The sequence below is a fragment of the Choloepus didactylus genome (assembly GCF_015220235.1).
Source record: "Choloepus didactylus isolate mChoDid1 chromosome Y unlocalized genomic scaffold, mChoDid1.pri SUPER_Y_unloc1, whole genome shotgun sequence".
NCBI lineage: Eukaryota > Metazoa > Chordata > Mammalia > Pilosa > Megalonychidae > Choloepus > Choloepus didactylus.
In genome coordinates, this window is record NW_023637624.1 from 4,331,902 (window position 1) to 4,354,765 (window position 22,864).

The 22,864-nt window shown below is 34.5% G+C and overlaps 1 protein-coding gene across 1 annotated transcript in view; it reads right to left on the reverse strand.

Moving 5' to 3' along the window:
* CFAP47 (cilia and flagella associated protein 47) overlaps positions 1-22,864 on the reverse strand; it is a 455,597-nt gene that overhangs the window by 227,665 nt on the left and 205,068 nt on the right. Inside the window, exons 34-37 of the mRNA XM_037824716.1 lie at positions 19,957-20,054; positions 19,548-19,664; positions 13,839-13,973; positions 2,214-2,329 (exon numbers count right to left, since the gene is read on the reverse strand). Coding sequence (XP_037680644.1) covers positions 2,214-2,329; positions 13,839-13,973; positions 19,548-19,664; positions 19,957-20,054 — 466 coding nt within the window. The remainder of the gene's footprint in view (positions 1-2,213; positions 2,330-13,838; positions 13,974-19,547; positions 19,665-19,956; positions 20,055-22,864) is intronic.

The window sequence follows — 22,864 nt, forward strand, 5'->3', positions numbered from 1 at the left end:
CAGCATCTGTCTGTTTAATGGCAGAGTGAGATGATACCTCATTGTGGTCTTAATTTGTATCTCTCTAATAGCTAGTGAGGCTGAACATTTTTTCATGTGTTTTTTGTCCATTTGTATTTCCTCTTCAGAGAACTGTCTTTTCATATCTTTTGCCCATTTTATAATTGGGCTGTCTGTACTATTGTCATTGAGTTGTAGGATTTCTTTATATATGCAAGATACCAGTCTTTTGTCAGATACATGGTTTCCAAAAATTTTTTCCCATTGAGTTGGCTGCCTCTTTACCTTTTTGAGAAATTCCTTTGAGGTGCAGAAACTTCTAAGTTTGAGGAGTTCCCATTTATCTATTTTTTCTTTTGTTGCTTGTGCTTTGGGTGTAAGGTCTAGGAAGTGACCGCCTAATACAAGGTCTTGAAGATGTTTCCCTACATTATCTTCTAGGAGTTTTATGGTACTGTCTCTTACATTGAGGTCTTTAACCCATTTTGAATTAATTTTTGTGTAGGGTGTGGGGTAGGGGACCTCTTTTATTCTTTTGGATATGGATATCCAACTCTCCCAGCCTCATTTGCTGAAAAGACTGTTATGTCCCAGTTCAGTGGCTTTGGGGGCCTTATCAAAGATCAGTCAACTGTAGATCTGGTGGTCTATCTCTGAATTCTCAATTTGATTTCATTGATCAATATGTCTATCTTTGTGCCAGAACCATGCTGCTTTGGCTACTGTGGATTTATAATAAGCTTGAAAGTCAGGGAGTGTAAGCCCTCCTGCTTTGTTTTTCTTTTTTCAGAATGTTTTTAGAAATTCGAGCATCTTCCCTTCCCAGATAAATTTGATAACTAACTTTTCCAAGTCTGCAAATTAGGCTGCTGGAATTTTGATTGGGATTGCATTGAATCTGTAGATGAGTTTGGGTAGAACTGACATCTTCATGACATTTAGCCTTCCTATCCATGAACATGGAATATGTTTCCATCTTTCCAGGTCCCTTTCTATTTCTTTTAGTAAAGTTATGTAGTTTTCTTTGTATAGATCTTTTACATCTTTGGTTAAGTTGATTCCTAGGTACTTGATTTTTTTAGTTGCTATTGAAAATGGAATCTTTTTCTTGAGTGTCTCTTCAGTTAGGTGATTTCTAGCATATAGGAATATTACTGACTTATGTGCATTACTCTTGTATCCCGCCACTTTGCTAAATCTGTTTATTAGCTCTAGTAGCTGTGTCATTAATTTCCAGATATAAGATCATATCATCTGCAAATAATGACAGTTTTACTTCTTCTTTTCCAATTTGGATGCCTTTTATTTCTTTGTCTTGCCAGATTGCCCTGGCTAGCACTTCCAGCACAATGTTGAATAACAGTGGTGACAGCGGGCATCCTTGTCTCATTCCTGATCTTAGAGGGAGGGTTTTCATTCTCTCACCATTGAGTACTCTGCTGGCTGTGGGTTTTTCATATATTTCACTTCATTTTTGAGAGTAAGATAGTGCTAGAAACACTAGCCAAGTATGATGAGGACATAATGAGATATAAATGAGACTCTATTACCTCAATTTAGGAAGAGATATAAATGTGTAAAAAAAAAATATATATATATATAAATGAGTATGAGAAGATACAGAAAAATGACAACACCGGTGGTATCTTTAAGGTAGGATTATGAGTCTTTTACTTTTTTTGCTGTTCTTCACAGTTTCATAGTATCCAAATTTTCTATGATGAGCACATACTTTATAATCAGAAACTGATACATGTGCATATATACCTTATATATATTACATGCAATATATATAGTAAAAATATACACACATATTTTTAAATTGAAGTGTACTGTTCTACTTGCCTTATGTGAAACAGAACTATATTAGATAAACAAACAATTTATTTCTAATCATTATGGGCCAATTATATGCAAATCAAATTAAAATTAAATGCACATATAAAAAGCTGCTGTATATTATGTTGTCAGAATTGCTTTGTCAGAATTGATGAGGTATCTCAGAAATACATGAATACTTTACATCTGAGTGACATTCTTTCCATTATGTATCTATCAATAAAAATAATCCAGGTTCCTGTTTCATAGGTATAAATCTTTAGACCCTAACAACTCTAGATTATAGGGTAGATTTTCTACACTATAAAATCTACCCTTTAAATCTTCAAGGAAGATATGTTCAATACAGTAATTTTTTTTTAAAATTCACCTACTTTGGAGGAATTGTCACAAGAGTTCCTTGTTGGGAGAGGGAGAAGTCAGCAGCATCTCTGCCAACAATTGTAGCAGTATAAACTAAGCTTTTCAAGCTTGAATTTTTCAGTAGAATCTAAGGAAGAGTGTAAAAAATGAGATCATGAAGTTTAAAAATATATGACTTTGATGATGCTTATTTTTATCTAACATTTATATTCATTTTCAAATCTATGTAAACATATTAGAAACTATGAGTCCTTACTGATACCCTTAATTCCAATTCAAGACATAAGTTCTTCAGAAGGAAAGCTCTACAATACCACAAACAAGAAAACTAAAAACAAACATTAAAAAATACGATTCAATCCACATCTAGAAACATTTTTAAACTATTTTTAAATTAGAGAAATTATAGGTTTACATTAGATTCATGTAAAAAAAACACAACGTTCCCATCTATCCTCCCCCCACATTATTATCACTTTGCATTAGTGTGGTATCTTTGTTACAATTGATGAAAGAATATTATAATTGTATTATTAACTATAATTGATAGTCCATATTAGGGTGCATTTTTTCCAATACACCGCCCTACTATTAACATGTTGCATTAGTGTAATGCCTTTGTTACAATTCATGAAAGAATATTTTGATAATTGTACTATTAACTATAGACCATCCTTTACAATGGATTCACTGTGTTGACTGGTTCTATGTTTTACCGTTAATTTTTATTCTAGTAAGGTATATATGAGCTAAAATTTCCCCTTTTAAACATATTCACATATATAATTCAGTGCTATTGACACTCACAGTGTTGTGCTACCATTACCACCATTCATTTCCAAAATTTTAAAATTAACTCAAATAGAAATTCTGTACAAAGTAAGCATTAACTTCCCATTCTCTGCCCCCAACCCCAGACCCAGATAACCTATATTCTAGCTTCTAACCCTACAAGATTGCTTATTCTAATTGTCTCATATCAGTGATATCATACAATATTTGAACTTCTGTGTCTGGCTTATTTCACTCAACATAATGTCTTCAAAGTTCATCAGCGTTGTCACATGAAGAAGAACTTCATTCCTTTTTAACACTGAATATTTTTCCTTTGTAAGTACATACCACAATTTGTTTATCCATTCATTGGCTGGTGGGCACATGGGTTGCTTCCATCTATTGGCAATTGTAAATAATGCTGTAATGAATATCAGTGTATAGATATCTGTTGGAGTTCCCACGTTCAATTCTTTTGGGTATATACTAGTAGAGGGATTGTCAGGTCATATGGTAATTCTATACTTTCTTTCTGAGGAGCTGCCAAACTTTCACAGCAGCTGTGCCATTTACATTGCCACCAGCAATGAATGAGTGTTACTATTTCTCCACATCCTCTCCAACACTTGCAATTTTGTTTTTTTTAATAGTAGCCATTTGAGTGGGTGTGAAATGATATCTCACTGTGGTTTTGATTTGCATTTCTGTAATAGCTAATTATGTTGACCACATTTTCATGTGCTTTTTACCCATCTGTATTTCCTCTTTGTATAAAACTCTATCCAAGTCTTTTGCTCATTTCTTAATTGGACTGTTTGTCTTTTTATTGTTGTGTGGCAGAATTTCTATACATATTCTGGATATTAAACCCTCATCAAATATGTGTTTTCCAAATATTTTCTCCCATTGAGTAGGTTGTCCTTTCACTTTTGTGACAAAGTTCTTTGCTGCACAAACCTTTTTAATTTTGACGAGGTCCCACTTATCTACTTTTTCTTTTGTAATCTTGTGCTTTGCATGTAGTCTAAGAAACTTCTGCCTAACACAAGATCTTGAAGATGGTTCCCTGTATTTTCTTCTAGAAGCTTTATAGTCCTCATTTTTATATTTAGATCTTGGATCAATTTTGAGTTACTTTTTGTACATAGTATATGATATGGGTCCTCCTCCATTCTTTTGCATATGGATATCCAGTTATCCCAGGACAATCTATCAAAGAGACAATTCTTTTCAAGTTGAGTGGATTTGGCAGTCTTGTCAAAAATCAATTGGCAATACAACACAGGATATGACTCCCAAGGATGAATCTGGAGCTGACATCATGGGATTCAGAACATCTTCTTGACCAAAAGGGGGATGCAAAATGAAATGAAATAATGTTTCAGTGGCTGAGAGATTCCAAATGGAGCCAAGAGGTCTCTCAGGTGGGCATTCTTATCCACTATATAGATAACGCTTTTTAGGTTTTAATGCATTGGAATAGCTAAAAGTAAATACTTGAAACTACCAAACTGCAACCCAGTAGCCTTAAAGCTTGAAGACAATTGTATAGCAATGTAGCTTACAAGGGGTGACAGTGTAATTGTGAAAGCCTGGTGGATCACACTCCAGTGTATGGATGGATGAGTAGAAAAATGGGGACAAAAACAATGAAAAACAGGGTGGGGAGATGATTTGGGTGTTCTTTTTTACTTTAATTTTTTATTCTTGGTTTTACTTTTTCTGGTACAAGGAAAATGTTCAAAAAGTAGATTGGGGTGATGAATGCACAACTATACGATGCTACTGTGAATAGCTGATTGTACACTATGGATGACTGTATGGTATGTGAATATATCTCAATAAAACGGAATTAAAAAAATCAATTGGTCATAGATACAAGGGTTTATTTCTGAATTCTTGATTCTGTTCTATTGGTCTATATGTCTATCCTTGCGCCAGTGCCATGCTGTTTTTACCACTGTAGCTTTGTAATTAGCTTTAACTTCAGGAAGTCTGAGTTCTCCAACTTCCTTCTTCTTTTTAAAGATGATTTTGGCTATTTAAGACCCCTTAACATGCAAATAAATTTGATAATTGGCTTTTCCATTTCTGCAAAGTAGGCTGTTGGGATTTTGAGTGGGATTATATTGAATCTGTAAATCATTTTGGGTAGAATTGACATCATAAAAATATTTAGTCTTTGAATACATGAGGAGGGAATGCTCTTCCCTTTATTTAGATCTTTTTTATTTCTTTTCTGAAAGCTTTATAGTTTTCCATGTATAAATCCTTTCCATCCTTGGTTAAATTTTATTGCTAGATATTTGATTATTTTGGTTGCAATTAGAAACGGAATTTTTTTATTGATTTCCTCCTGAGATTGTTCATTACTAGTGTATAGAAACATTACTGAGTTTTGAGTGTTGAAGTTGTACCCTGCCACTTTGCTGAATTTGTTTATTAGCTCTAGTAGATTTGCTCTAGTTTTTTGGACTTCCTGTATATAGGAGTATGCCATCTGCAAATAGTGAAAGCGCTATTTCTTTTCATTGCCTAAGTTTTCTGACCAGAATTTCTATCTAGTACAATGGTGAGTGAATAACAGTGGTGACAGTGGGCATCCTTTTCTTGCTCCAGATCTTACAGGAAATGCATTCAGTGTTTCACCTTTAAGTATGATGTTAATTGTAGGTTTTTCATATATGTCCTTTATCATGTTGTGGAAGTTTGCTTCTACTCCTATTTTTAGAAGTGTTTTATCAAAAAAAGTTTTCTGGATTTTGTGAAATGCCTTTTCTGATTCAATTGAGATGATCTTGTGCTTTTTTCTCTTTTACATCTGTTTACATAAAAGAAATTGGTCTGTAATTTTCTTTCCTGGTAATATTTGTATCTGGCTTTGATGTTAGGGTGATGCTGGCCTCATAGAATGAATTAGATAGTGTTCCTTTCTGTTCAATTTGTTAGAGGAGTTTGAGAAGGACTAGTATTAATTCTTCATGTAATGTTTGGTAGAATTCACTTGTGAAGCCAACTCTTCCTAGGCTTTTCTTTGTTGGGACATTCTGAAGACCAACTCAATCTCTTTGTTTGTAATGGTCTGTTCCGATCTTCTCTTTCCTCTAGAGTCAGTATAGGTTGTTCATGTGTTTCTAGGAATTTGCCCATTTCATCTAGGTTTTCTAATTTGTTGCATTTTGAGGATACAAAATTTGTTCATTGTATCCTCTCATGATTCTTTTTATTTCTGTGGGTTCAGTAATAACATTCCCCTTTCATTTCTGGTTTTATTTATTTCCATCTTTTCTCTTTTTTTCTTCGTTTGTTAGTCTTGCTAAGGGGTTGTTGATTTTTTTTCACCTTTTCAAAGAACCAACTTTTGATTTTGTTAATATCCCCTATTGTATTTTTAATTCTCTATTTCATCTATTTATGCTCTTATCTTTGTTATTTCTTTCATTCTCCTTGATTTGGGCTTACTTTGCTGTTCTTTTTTCAAGTTCCTCCAGGTGTACAGTTAGGTCTTTGACTTTTGCTTTTTATTCTTTTTTTTAATGTATGCAATTAGGTCTATAAATTTCCCTCTCAGCAATGCCTTCACTTCATCCATAAGTTCTGATATGTTGTGTTCTTGTTTTCATTTGTCTCAAGATATTTACTGATTTTCCTTGTCATTTCTTCTTTGACCCACTGATTTTTTAAAGACTGTGTTATTTAACTTTCCTATATTTGTGGATTTTCCAGTTCTTTGACTGTTATTGATTTCTGACTTCATTACATTATGGTCAGAGAATATACTTTGTATAATTTCAATCTCTTTAAATTTACTGTAACTTATTACAAAATGCAACATGTGGTCTACATCAGAGAATGATCCATGTGCACTTGAGAAGAATGTATATCCAGCTGTTTTGGCATGCAATGTTCTCTATATGTATTCTAGGTCTGGTTCATCTATCATATTATTCAAGTTCTCTGTTCCTTATTGATTTTATCTTGATGTTCTGTCTATTGATGGGAATGGTGTATTGAAGTCCCTAGCTATTATTGTAGAGGTGTCATTTCTACTCTCAGTTTTGCCAGTGTTTACCTTATGTATTTTGGGGCACTGTGGTCAGGTGCATAAATATTTATGATTGTTATTTCTTCTTGGTGGATTGCCCTTTTTATTAATATATAGTTTCCTTCCTTGTCTCTTGTAACAGCTTTTGACTTAAAGTCTATTTTGTCTAGTATTAGCATAGCTACCTTAGCTCTTTTTTGGTTACTATTTGCATATAATATCTTTTTCTGTCCTTTCACTTTCGATCTATTTGTGTATTTTGGTCTAAGGTCTCTTGTAAAGAACACAAAGTTGGCGCATGCTTTTTTATCCATTCTCCCGGTCTTTGTCTTTTGATTGGGGGAGTTTAATCCATTAACATTCAGTGTTATTACTATAAAGGACGTACTTACTTCAGCCATTTTGTCCTTTGGTTCTTTTATGTCATATCTTTTTTTTTAATTCTCTTTTCCTTTATTGCAAGATCTTTTTCTGTACAGTTGATCTTTTGTGATTTATCTGACTGATGCCTTTCTCATTTTTATTTGTATATTTTTAAAATACTTTCTTTGTGGTTACCCCAGGGTTTGTATTACACAAGCTATACCTATAAGCTACTCAGTTGAAAGGATACCAACTTAACTTCAACAGAATGAATTTTCTTTGCTCCCATATCTCTTTCTTTCCCCTCTTTATATTGTTTTCTTCCCACATACCTCCTTATATTTGGCTCCTCCATCATCAGGAAATATGCCTCTTTCTTGTTCAATTGTAGTCTGACCCTTACAGGAATTAAAGAGTAGAGTTGTATACTGAGGATACAGTACTGCTGGGTTTTCCATTTACCTTTTCGGTTACCTTTAGTGAGGGTCTTCATTTCTTCACACTATTACAAATCATGCTCTCCCCATCATTTCCTTTCAACCTGCCAAACTCCCTTTAGTAATTCTTGTAGGGCAGGTCTTCTGTTGATGAACTCTCTCAGTTTATGCTTATTTGTGAATATTTAAAACTCCCTCATTTTTGCAGGACAATTTTGCTGGATAAAGAAATTTGGGTTGGCAGGTTTCTCTTTCAGTACCTTAAATATAGCATACCACTGCATTCTCACCATCATAGTTTCTGATGAGTAACTGACATTTAGTCTTATTGAGGATTCCTTGTATGTGATGAATTTCTTTTCTCTTGATGCTTTCAGAAATCTCTCTTTATCTTTGGCATCTGAAATTCTAATTAGTATGTGTCTTGCAGTGGGTCTATTACAGTTTATTCTGTTTGAAGTACATTGTGCTTCTTGGACATGCCTATTTATGTCTTTCATAAATGACCATTATTTCCTCAAATATCCTTTCTGCCACTCTTCCCTTTTCTTCTCTTTCTGGGACACCCATTACACGTACATTTGTGTGCTTCATGCTGTCACTCAAATCCCCAAGACATTGCTCTGTTTTTTTTTTCCTGTTATTTTCTCTACCTGTTCTTTTGACTGCATGATTTTGATTGTACTGTCTTGTAGTTCACCAATTATTTCTTCTGCCTATTAAAATCTGCTGTTACATGCATCTGATACATTTTTCACCTATATTATTGTGCCTTTCGTCCCCCTAATTTCTGTTATGTTTCTTTTTAAACTTCCAAATTCTCCTTTATGCTCATATTTTTGCCTCCTTAATATCCTTTAGGTCTATATCTATATTTTCTGTCATCTCCTTGAATTGATTCAGATTTGTTTGAACTTTGTTGATTAGTTGTTCCAAATTCTGTGTCTCCTCTGATGTTTTAATCTGTTCTCTTAAGTAAGTCATATTTTCCTTCTTCTTAGTATGACTTGTAATTTTTTTGCTGATGTCTGGGCATCTGATTATTTTGACATGTTAATTCTGAAGGTCAGTGTCTCTGTCTTGTGTAGGGTTTTATTGTTGGTTGGCTTTGTGTTAAGACTTTTCTTTGATGCATGGGTCCAAACACAGGCTGGACCTTTAGGGTAGCCTGTGTTTAACTGTTCAGTTTTTCTCAGCTCTTCTTCATCTGCTTCTTGCCCCAGATATGTGGTACAATTTTTAGCACTGCACTTTTTGTACGATTGTTTTGCCTCCAAAAGAAAGCTTCCTTTCCTCTGTTCCCCAGAAATCTTGATCTATTCTATTTGTTTTTGTGAATAATTTTCTCTCCAGTGCCTATAATTTCTTTAAATTCTCTCCATCACTCAGTGACCTCTTTTTCTTACACTTTTCAGTTCTGGGATTCATCCTGTCTTACATCAGCTCACTTCACCACCCCCTTTTTTTGCAAGGGGTTTTCTGCATTCAGTTTCTTCCCTTTTAGGGCACCCATCCCTGGGGACCCAGATAGCATCAATCTCGAAAGGCAGGTCAATCCAGAAAGGTCCATTTTGCATTTAGGTGTTCCAGCAAACAGAGAATGGATTGAGTGAGGCCACCTATTGCCAACAGTTCTGCCATGGTCTCTCTCTCTTTTTATTCCCCCTGAGGGCCCTTTTGTATGTGGCACTCCTCAGAGGCTTGTGCTCTGCCCTGGGTCTCTGCAGACTTGGGTCTCTGTGCCTGGATATGCATGGGGTTCTAACTCGCTGCTCTGAGTGTCTCTATATTCTGCCTCCGAGGCAGGAAGGATCTGGGCCATGTGGACACTGGGTGACTCCCAAGCTGGGACCATGTAAGAGTGAGGAGTCCAGACTTGTGACTCTGGGAAGACAATCTCCTACATGCTTTTGGATATTATTCCTCTTTTTCTTCAAGTCAGTGTTTGTGCAGTCCTTCTAAAGTCTCTATAATCCTTCAGAGTTCTAAGCAAGTGGGATTTGTCCTTTTATTAGTAGATACTGAGGGAAGACTTTTCCATGGGATGTCTTATGTTGCTATATTGATGATGACCCTCCATGATTCTTCTTTTTACCAGATAGTTTTATATTCTTAACAAGGAAAACAAGCGTAATTCTAATGTACAACTGGTAGAAATTAGACTTTTTACTTATAGTGACTTTATACCTTTTTATACTTATATGTATATACAATTTATACATACACACACACACACATGTATATGTGGGTAACCAGGGCCCGGGATCACCCTCCCTAATAGGGAATGAAGCCCCACAGCATGTAACAGCCTGACTGACTAGGAAAGAAATTGAAGATCACCAGACCTCCTCAAGGAAGAAAGTATGTACAGATGGTATCATAAACAAAGCATCAAAAATCCCCTCCCCTGATCACTGTTGATAACAAATCTCCAGACCCCTGTGTCATGAGACCCTGCTGAAACTCTTCTCACACTCTATGGAATGCCTTTGTCCTAAACTCTTATAAGCTGCCCTTTGCACTCCCTACCCTTCGCGGAGCACTAACTTCCATTTTCTGGCCAGCCACCAGAAAGAAGAACTCTCTCCTGTTCGTAAGTCCTAATAAACCCATGTCTCACTCTATGCCTGGCATGTTCTTTGGTTTCAGGGCTGTGCCAAACCAAGCCCTTCAAGAGCCAGGTTTGAACGTGCATATATATAGATATATTTAATTTAGAAAAACTAGATGGGGGAGGGAACATTCTAACATGGAAATGATAAATGAAATGTACCGAATCATCAAAAGTTTGAAGACCAAAATTAGAAATGTTGATTTTATTCTTATTGCAAAGGGAAACCATTCCAGGATTTCAAACAGAAAACTTATATGATCTAATTTGCAGAAATGATATTACGGCTGTTCAGTGGAGATAGTGTTAAAATGTATAGGCTTGAAAACAGAGGTACAGGTTGAAGATGATGGTGGCCTGTTCTAGAAGCAGTAGTTTAGCTAGGGGTTGGCTGCACCTTCCTTCCTGACCAGAGATATGGAGAGTATTAGAGAACAAGCTACATCATTTCTAGAGGGAGAATTTCTTAAAATATTTGAGAAAACAAGGGGTTCACATGAAACATAATGGAAATAAAAAAAAAACAGAAAGAAAAATACATTCACATTAGGAAGAAGTCAAGTATCACAGAAGACTAGCTAAGTCAGAGTGACAGCAAAGATGACTAGAACTCAGTGAGTCTAGGAACTAGGCACAGATATGTGAAGACTAAGAAACTAACATTACATGTGGTTATGGTGAATTATAAGCAATATGGTAGAAATTTGTTGAAAGATTAAAGACTAACAACTTTGATAACTACCAAAACAAGTGTGTTTTTGTTGAGGAATTTCTGCCTTCAGCTTTTCTGAGGATTTGGAGTTCTCTGGCTGCTCACTTACTTACAGATAAAAGTTATGGTGGAGGCATGACTGCCCTAGCAGGTAGGTTATTTTTCTTTAAATTTATTCATTTGTTTGTTTCTTTCTTTATTAATTTACTTCAGGTGTTCATTAAGAAACCAAGAGATTGTAAGACCTTGACAGCTAATTTCCATTTTCTGGAGATAGATTTTGCAAATCATAGTAGACCCACCTTGAACTAAAATTGGTTGATAGTCCTGGAACTTCCAGAACCATCCTGAGATCTGAAAGAAACTTCTCATTGTCATTATGTTTATGACACAAAGGCACTGAGCACATGTGTTATCATAATCTTCCAAAAGACTTCAGAATTTCATGTAGGGGTGGTGAAGGGTGGATGGGGACAAGAGCAACCTATTCAAGAGAAAGAGGGAAAGCTTGGAGCATCTTTTCCCCTTTTGCGATGAGAGCCATTCTTATTTTAATATTGGTCTTCTGTGTAACTTTTGTTTCAAAAAGAAAAAAAGTAAAAGAGCTCAGTTGGTTTTACACAAAGGTCTCAGAAAATCACTGCACTCTGTAATCACTGTTTCATGTTGGTTTCAACATTCTATATTTCCATTAGCAATACATACCTACAGAAATGCTTTTTCAAGTATAGTCGCTATTTCATGAGATTTTTATATATCCTGAAAGGCTGAAAGGGTAAGTAATAATGACATTCTATGTAGTAGGAATTGCCATTTCATGGTATTGATTCACAAGAACAAACAGTGCCAAAGATGCTCAGTTAGCGATTTCCAAATCAGTGATTTTCTTAGATGAAATTTAAATCAAAAGTTGTTGTAATATTTTATATTGCATATATTTTTTATTTTCATTTTGTTCCTTCAAGGAAGCTTTTTGTAAAATTGCTAAAGATAAAAGTGGTATCTCTATAATGTCATCCATGTTCTTAAGATGTGAACATCATTTCTAGTAAAGAGCTAAATGAGGAAAGTGCATTTTTCCATGTAATTATTCTTTCAATTGATTTTTAATATGATAAGTAAAATTCATGTTTAAACATTAGCTAGTATTAATATTAGCTACTTTTAAAAACTTTAACAATTAAATGACATAAATATAAATGTGGACAGCATTAGAGAACTGGTAATAATACTTAACTGAAATAAATTACTGCTTAATCTAATTCAGACTCCTGTTACTTGCAAGTTTAAGGAGAATACTTCTAAATCTTCTGAAACTTTACCTTGAAGTTAAAAGCCTTCTGCAATGTAATTACATCTCTAGACTAGTTAGTATCGAAAGCCCTTGAAAATCATTATTGTTAGGGAACTATCCTAGTAAACACTGCTACATAATTCTCTATGGAATTCTCTCTTATTGTCTCTTCTGTTCTTACAAAAGTGTAAAGAAATAAAGTTAAATGAAAGGCATCATACCTCAATATTTGCTAGCAGAAAAATAAGAAGGTGGATGATTTCCTTTCCCTAAACTAAACCCTTTCCACTTTGAGACGAGAACCTGCATTTTTCCCAGTATATGTCTGAATTTTTATCAATCACTTACACTGACACTGAGGCTATGCAACTTTTTTTTTTTTTCAAAAAGACTACAGTAACAAATCACAGATCACCAGAGCATAACTTTTGAAGACCAAATATGGGCAAGTTCTGTATCAAAAGTATACAACCCCCCAAAAGTATGAATAGGAAAAATCTAAAAATACTAAGAAAAAAAAATAAATATGAATCTGACTGAAGAATAAATTATTACCTAGAATAAGACTGATATCTCAGCCATAGTGTCCTGAGAAAGAAGCACAAAGAGACCTATAAATATGGTTGAAGATTTTATGAAAACAAGTAGAAGGGATATTCTTAGATAAATATAAGCAATTTTAAATTTTATGCTAGTAAATATTTCACAAATGTTAATAAGAACCAAAAGTTTTGAAAACTTGAGATCAATAATACTTCCCCATGAAAGAGAGCAATTGCAAAAATGGACATTTTACAGAGAAATATTATTGGCACAGGGCTCAGAAATTGCATTTTCATTTTTTTCCTGTGAATTGAAAAATACACTTTTCCACATTCAACAGCTCCAGTGTATATAGGAACCTTTAGTTGGAATTAGGTGGCCCCAGTCAGGAGTGCTTTCATTATTACTTCCCTTTCTACATTCTTCTTTGAACAAAGTCCATCTGGGTGTGTACACTTCTACCTAAAGGAAAATGGAGCACTTTCAGATTACAAGTTTCCACTTAAGGGATGTCAGTCTTCTTGTGCATGAAGTGAATCTGAAGTGACTTCAAAAGATTGGGCCTTTGAAAGTGTTTAACTTTGATTCTTCATCTCCTCAAACTCCACTGATTTCACAAACGGGAATGAAGGGACTATCATTTCATTGTAAATGGTGACTCTTATTAAGAAAAAACTATTCATTTCAGTCTTCTAGACCTTGGGCCTAGAAGAAGCACATATACTAAGGCATCTTCAGTTTTAATAAAAATACATCATATAGATACTTTCTGTTAATTTTGCGTTGTGAAAGAAATATCTAAAACCCTTCTTAAGTGCACAACTCCAAGTATATTTTGGTCCCAAAGGTAGCCATACCTGTCCCAGCACAGTGTCATGCAGAGTACAGTGAAAGGGCACCACCTTCTTTGGGAGATATGTAGGGAGCCTCTCATACATGTAGACACAAAGCATGAGCATCAGAATTAGATTTGAATCACAGATGTCAGTTGCCTAGTTTAAAAGAAGAAAATTATATATTAGAGGATATTTAGACAAATTAAAATTATAAAGCTATAATATAGTTACAAAAATTATAAAATTATAAAAAGAGTGAAAATATAGTATAACAAATGATGAATTACTTGCAAAACGTTACGGAATGACTGACACTGAAATGCAGACAGGGCAAACTGTATGGAGATGAATCAGAAAAGCTTGGCTTAAGTGTTAAATGATGAATTAGAGGTGTTCTAAGTGGAACACTGATATCACAGCCTCGAAGACTCCATAAAAACCAGTAAACGTCAGAGACAATACTATACACTAGTAAGGATTACTAAAGTGATGAAGACACTATTGCTGCCTTAAAGTATCATACAATAGAGTAAAAGAAAAAGGGCAAGGAGATAAACTACTGTGCTATAAAGGCAAAAAAAAAAAATGGCATGAGATTTTCAAGCAAAATCCCAAAGGAGGAAGTGGCCCTTGATATAGGCCTTAAAGAATGCTAGGGTTTTGAATAAATTGGGTTGGGGATGAGGAAAAGCGTGTATTCTATCAAAAAGTAAAAGGAAGATAGACCAAGAATATAGGAAAGCATAGTGTTTGTTCAGGAAAGAACTGAATTGTACATAAGATAGGAGGAAACAAGTATGGGTCGTAAGAGCAAGGAGTGCTGGGGCCACGTTGTGGAGGATTTGCATGCCAAGATGAGGGACTTGGTTTCTGAACAAGGAATGGCATAACAAGAGCAAAAATTAAGGCAGATCAGAGAGAAGGTGGCTGGGAAAGTACTTCCCCAACTTTTTCTAGGACAGGCAAATTATAGTAAGTCAGAAAAGGCAATGGTACTGATAAACAAGATAAATTAATGATGGTGGCTGGAATAGATCTGAGATAAAATGCCAAATTACAGAGGAATAACACCATGGACACTAATTAAAGCTAGAATGTAAGTAAGAACCAAACAGTAAGGCTAGCATCAGAAAAGAGAAGGGTTCTTTCAGCTTATGTAGTGCCTCGGATCTTTTAGAACATGGTAGGGGTAGTGGGAAAGAATTCCTAGCAAAGTATTTGGATTGGTATGAGACAGGGATTCAAAGACATACACACCATCCCTAATAAACCAGCAACTTGAGATGGAAATAGTGTGAGAGCAGAGGAGACCTAAAGTGTCATGTGGAAGTAATGCATTTGACTCTAATGTTTAGTAGCAGTTAATGAACAATAATACTGGATACTCAGATAATCGATTAGTCCACACTTCCTCATACATTCTTGTCCTTCCTTGAAAGAAGTGATGGGTATGTTCTTTTTGTTTTGTCAATAAGGAGTAAATTTTTCCAATGAAGTGGACTGAGGAGGGAGAAGAGGATGGTTAATAAGGAATAGAGAGGATGACCTGCCTAGGCAAGGTAGGAAGCTGCCTGGGTGCATGATTTTCAGAAAAGTAAGAGATACATCAGAGCCTGAAGTATCGACTCCATATTTGGCTGTCTCACAGTTCTTCAAGAGAGACCATATACCATATTAGACAATACACTCAGGGAAATGGCTTTAGAGAATAACAAAATAAGAAGAAAGAAAAAGGATGACACAGTTTGATACTTTAACTCACCTTTGAAGCTTATGAAGGTAAATTTCAAGGGAAAGGATGTGGTCCTGCTGGGACCTGTGTGATGGAGCAGCCTATGGCTGTGCTCTGAAGGGGGCAGTCTTCGGTGATGGGAAATGTGTTTGTTGGAGGAAGGAGAATTGCAAGGGGCAAAACACTCTGGGCTTAAGTATGGGGTCAATAGAAATCTTTTGATCCTTATTTTAGTGAATACAGCATAAAACAATATAGGTAATAAAATGAAATTTATCCCAAAAATTCATCTTTGAAAAAACATATAATAAGATGAAAATGCTGTAACTTTGCAAATGAAAAACATGTTTATCTCAATTGAAAAATATATCTGATAATTAAGACAATACAGCGAGAAACCAGGTAAAAGTCTCCAAATGAAAGAGCCTCTTTACCTTTCCTTATGATACATTTCAATGATAATAAATAAAACAATTATACTTTATTCACTCCTTGGTTTACAAAGCCAGATGTTAAAATAAGTTGTTTATTTAAAACAAGACTTTCATGTGCAATGTATTTCAAAAATAGAATACTGTATTTACTTTCTCTATATAGAGATGATCAGAAACTTCAGTTTTATGGGTCTTTTTTTCTGAAAAATAGTGTTTTGCTACTGTACTTGCAAAAGAGAGGGAATTAAACCATAAAATGGAAAATTTTCTCATGATATAAAGAATGACGGAGGAGAAATCTGGTAAACTAGATTCAAACCCTGCTACTGCACAGTACCATGATCTTGACTAAATCAATTGGATTCCCAAGGCCTTGGTTTCATCATACCTAAGTGGAGGAGGTGAGATTATCCTGAACTTCATGGTGGATTTATTATATTATGTCCTTATGGTATCACAGATTTCAAACTAAACTCCAACTGTGACTAGCAGTACCCACTGGCATATTGTAATCTTGGAGAGGACTCTGTTGATTGCCTCCCAACAGCCATTTCCTCTATTCTTCCTCATTAAGATTTCCACATTTTGTGGCTGATTCATTTCCTTTACCAATGACTTGTTTAGCCACAAGCATGGAGCACTATTTAGGTCAATGAGATGCAAGGAGAAATACACTGTGCAGCTATTGGGAAAGGATTGCGTTCCCGGGAAAAAGGAGATGCCCAAGACTCTAGAGAGGCCATTCATCCTGCCCAGGAAAAGCTGAAAAAAACTTCAGCAGCCATTTTAAGTTTATGTGTGTACATGCTGACAACAAAGCCAACAGGCTGAGAATGGATGAGTAAAATTGAATCCTTATAAGTTTATAGAGAAACTGAACAACCACTCCTATAACCTTCTACCACCTAGCTCCATGTTCTGAAAATACAGAATTTCCTTATTTTTAAATCAGTTTTTCTTACATATTCTCTTATTTCAAGTTGAAAGCATCTTAGGTGACAAAAAAACAAAACCAAGAAACAAAAAATCTTAGGGGCAAATGTAGATTATCTATTTGCCCTGAGCTCCCCTCATTACTCTGCATACTGTGTGTAGTACAACATCCATCAATGTTAATTAATTTTTTATAACCATCTCTGTGTATAAGGGAATAAAACATATGTTGAGTCAAAAACTGCCCATGATTTTTTTTGCTTTAAATAAAAAGCATGCTATGAAAATGAGGACATGTAATTTCTGTTTATTTCTGCTGACATCTCTACAATAGGATATAATATTGGCAAAACTCACCCAGGTGATTCCCCAGTTGAAAAGGAGGACATAAGGAAGAAGAAAATGAAACATTAATAAATGAGGCACTGCTGAATTGCACAGTGTACAAATGTGGGCAAGTGCTAAATATCAGCATTTATTAAATGTGCAATTAATTTAATGGTGATATTATAAAACTCACACTATCATTTAATATGGCTGGTAAATCTGGGCTGATATAAAGTTAGGGCATTGGAAATGACTGGTGGAGTTTCACATTTATGTACTAAGTTAACTGCCAATTTTTCCTTTCATCAAATCTTGGAAATTTTCTCTCTACTTTCCCTAGTAGATGCTTAAAATTTTAATTATTTTGGCTACACAATAAAATAAACATATCTTCAGCCAAAATATCTGAGGAAATCAAAAGCAAAAGAGAGAATCAAAATATATGATGAATTATATTTTTAAACAAAGATATATTGTTTCTTGTAAACACCTACCAAACTCTCAAGGACAATCTTAATCCCCAACCTGTCCCTGCACCTTTTCCTTGTTCTTTATCAGAGTGTCCTCTGGAGACTTTGAGTCCCAAAACACATTGTTTCTTTGTCTGCTGTGTCATTCATCAACCCCTTTTCATGTTATTTGTAACTATTAGTCTACAAGATCTTTTGAAGGTATGAGTGAGGCATAACCATATCTGTACTCCTAACAGGGTTTATTGCCTTTCACAGGGAAGAGTCAATAATATGTTGCACTGAAGTGAATTGTAACATTCCTATTATTCCAAACCAAAATTTTTGATGATAGTTTCTCTTCAAAACTCTATTAAAAAAAAGAACACTCTGACCGAAATGTTTGATTAGTTTCTCTTTATGACACTATCTATATAAAAGAATGTAAATGTCAGGTCTGGTTCATTGTGACTTTAGCGTGCAAGTAAATTTAATGCAAGAAAAAAGTATACAGTTATGAACCATCTATTCTTCAGCAGGTATAAGGAACCATTTTATAACAAGCCATATTTTGGCACTAGCATTGTCAATCTCTCTGAATCATGGACTAGAAAACCTAGGATTAGTTGTGATGGTCCTTCTCTTGTGCCCTCCTTTTGCAGTTGGTCACCAGTTCCAGCAAACCTCATGATTTCTCCTAAATCAGCTCTTTATTTTCAGTCCCTACTGCACTGATCCGAGTTTAGAAAGTTATTGCTTCCTTCTTGACCAATTGACAAAGCATTCTGGTTGGTTTGTGTTCCTGGTCTTCAGCCTCTTCCATCCAAGTCCATGCTGGTAATTGTTTTAAGAGGAAATGCCTTTATTCCCATAATGCCCACATGGTAAACTTACAACTTATGCTGATACCCAAGATCTCAACTATACACCTATGTCTATTTCTCTAATCCCAGACTTCAACTAGAACAACCAATTCATACACTCTTTTAAATGTCTGTTGTTTGTTCACAATCTACTTCCAGTTGTGACATTTCCTCTGAGCAAACATCTTCTCTCTTCACTACCAATCCAAATCCAATTTACCCTTCAATTCACCAAATGTCTTGCCTCCTCCACAAAGTCTTCAGTGCATCACTCTTGATCCCACTGATCTCTTGCTTCATCTGAATTCTACTCTTGTCTTCTATATGCCTCCCTATTTCACACTTAGTTACATGTGTAGGATATTATTTCTACTTTAACATTCATTCATTTTGATAATTCAATGAGTCTGTATATTCTCTGAAGTCATTTCATTACCCCAAAGTTCAAAAAAGGGCTCAAAAAATAGTAAGCATACAAAATATATTTCTGATGATTGTTATTGAGGACTTGATGTGAAAGACCAAATGGAATTATGATTTGGATGTCCAAATATAACAAAAATGTATGTTGGCATTGTAGTCTCAACACATATATTTATTTTAAAACCAAAGTGAAAAAATCTATTTATTGCTACTAGATTAGAAAAGTATAATCTATATGCATGTAGCTCTGTTCCTTTCATTCACTATTAGAGCTTGGTTAATATTAGTAAAGCACTCAAGCTTCATTCTTGTGGTATATGACACCTTGGCCTGTCATGAAATCTACTTTCTCATTATGCACAGTTGGGTGTAGATAATTACACAGATTTTTAAAATCTATTATATTTCTATGAAGTCATAATTCAATTTCCACACCTTAGTAATATCCCATGGAAAGTCTGTTTCAATTCATACTCTAAAATTTATAAGAAAAATAATATTACAAACATGTATACTAACAGAGAACACTCATAAAATGTTTACAGAAAGCATGATATAAAGGCATCTACCTGTACGTCCAAGTCAAAGCCAATGTCACGAAGAGCATTCACAATGATCAGGCAATTGTGAAGATACTGTTCAGGACTCTTAGGTTGTGTGTACATATTTACAAAGTGAGAGTCAATCTGGAAAATGCAATAATCAAACTTTTTAATAAGGGGAGAAAAACTGCTGCTTTTTCACCATTTTTTGAAATTCAGCAAAGAATCATTTAAATATTAACGTTTTGTCAGTATTAGATCATTGCACTCAAAATGCAAGAATAAACACGCAGGCGACGCTGGCCATTGAGACTCAGATATTTGATTTAATATTAAAAAATTTTAAATAATCAGTTTACAGAAAATATACATCATGTATTAATTACTAAGTTCTTTCCAATAAAAGAAGACAAGTTTATATAAAGATGACTCTTACCAAAAATGGGCAATATGCTGCCAATTGTGTTGCAAAAACAAGACCATCTGAAAGATCTTTGTCAAAGTTGACTATCCATCTCTCTGAGGGAATAGCATCTATTCCAAGAAAAGAGGAAAGGTAAATATAACATTTACTTTTCTTTTCTAAAAAGATATCTTAAGGAAATTTGAGCAGTAGTCAAAGATAAATTTTCTCTCTTCTTAGAAAACAAAAAGAAAACAAAGATTTTAAATAGTATAAATTTGTAAAATCTCAGAAGCTTAAGACACAAAAGATCTACAAAGTTTTATAAGTAACTGTGAGCTGTCACTTTTATTTCTGTTTGAACCACTTTGAAGAATACACTACCATATAGTAATGGAAGAGAAATTTAATATTTTGAATTTACTCAGTTTGTTGAGTATCTTGGCATTAAATGTTTCATAAATGATCATCAACATGGGTAAGGAGGCTCAGAAGACATGGGATTACTTGAAACTCTGAAGTTTTAGTACTAGTTTCCCTCTTAGTTGCAGATATCTCCCAATATATAGGGTAAGTATGTGGAAGAGGCTGGAGAATTACAGATTAAGGAAACCAGAATTATTTGATCTGTGAAAGGCAATACTTATGGAGGAATAATAAAAAGAAATCTCAATTACAGAAATGAATACCATGTTGAGAGGGGAAGGTGATTTAAATAGCAGAAATTATTGCTAAGTTGAATGGGCTTTTCACTATTTAAAGAGTTTCCAAAACGGTCTAGTTTCTCAATAGGTTGAGTTGCTTTCTTATCAGAAAACAGGGGGAAAATGGGTAATATTCATAAATCCCTTCAAAATCCCTGACCCCCATTTTCTGTGAAGAAGAAACCGTAACAGAATATGTCCATGACCTGGATATTAACTTCATAAACCACGATTGCTTTACTTCTGGAATCGGGAGATGCAGTTTTCTCTGGAATCACAGATGTCATGGATACTTAACAGAAACAGTGCTCATAACTTTCTCATCTGAGATGGCACAACTTTGACCATTGCTACAATATATCACCACAAAATCAGTCTACTCCTAAAGGTCACTAGGAATTTTCAACTAATATATAGCGAACAACAATCAACACTTTATGTCTTGGAAAGTAATTTTTCCTGCTAAAAATCTATGAATACCTTTATGCCTGATATAAGATGCAATCCAATCAAAATAATGAGGTTAAAATGTAGACTTTCAGTTGGTTGAATATTGATCAAATATGCTAAACTAAATATATATTTGCCACCCACAACTTTTAATAAAAACTAAGAGTGTCACTGTTGTAGCCAAGATTTTCCAACTAGAAATCAATGCATGCATAGAAAACAATATAGCACAATACAGTGCAAACTAAGTCTGAAGTGTGTATTTATATATATATATATATGCATACTACTTAGTTGGGGCAACTAGAAGTTATATATATAATATATACCCACTCCAAACAAGGACAGGACAGCAACTTGGGATTAATTATGACCTTCCCCATTTCCATATTGCTAAATTCTTTCTTCAACAATGAAAAACATGGTTCCCATCATCTACAATACATTTACTTATTTATTCAATCTTTGTGTGTGTGTGTGTGTGTGTGTGTGTGTGTGTGTGTGTGTGTATATATATATATAAAGTGGTTACAGCATGGCAAACCCATACCCCCATGAGAAATAGAAAATACAGGCTAGAGTAGGATCTGTATGTATGGTTTTTTGTCATTAGTCTTACAGTATCCATTCATAGCAGTTTTTTAAAAGTTACTTAAGTCAGCTCCTTTCTTCCCCATTACTCTCAGTTAGGTTGTCATATATTTGTAACATGGTTAGATTTGTTTGTGACAGTCTTCATTCCATCTTAGATTGCCTCCAAATCCTGGATCTTTTTGTTTTTAATTTACATGCCATACCATTCACACTTAGTGTTGTACATTTGTAGGGTTTTGAAGAATAATTTGTCAGGTATCCACCACATTTCCAAAAAGAAGACTTTCCTCACACCCAAAATTCCCATGTGCTGCCCCTTTGTGTTCAACCCCAATTTCCCTGCCTCTGCCAACCACTGAGATGTTTTTCATTTCCGTAATTTCACTTTTTCCAGAATGTCATAAAAATAGAACCATACAATATGTAGCCTTTTAAATCTGGCTTCTCTCATTCTGCAAAATGCATATAAGATGCATCCATGTTCTTGGGTAAATCATTAGTTTGATCCTTTTTATTGCTGAGTAGTACTGTATTATAAGAATGTTTCACAGATTGTTTACCCATTCACTGGTTGAAGGTCATTTGGGTTGTTTTCAATATGGGGCAATTGAAAATAAAGCTTCTATAAACACTCACACACAGGACTTATCATGACAATCAGTTTTAATTTCTCTTGGGTAAACACCTAAGACTGAGAATACTGAATCATAGAGTAATTGTATTGAGCAAATTTTCATATGATTAATCTTTGGCAAAGTGTCTGTTCAGATCTTCCGGCTATTTTTTAAATTGGTTTTTTGTTTTTTTTGTTTTTCAGATTTGAGACTTCTTTATGCATTCTGCATATATGAAATTTGTGAGATACGTGATTCAAGAACATTTTCTTGCAATCTGTAGTTTGTTTTTGCATTCTCTTAGCACTGCTTTTTACCGAGTAGTAATTTTAATTTTGACAAAGTCCAATACATCATTAAAAAATTATGGACAATGCTTCTGGTCTTTTTTAAATTCAATTTTATTAAAAAATATTCACAAACCATACAGTCCTCCAAGGTGTACAATCAATTGTTCACAGCACCATGATATAGTTGTGCATTCATCACCACAATCAATTTTTGAACATTTTCATTACCACACACACAAATTAAGAATAAAAATTAAAGTAATAAAGGGGATCCAAAACATCTAATACC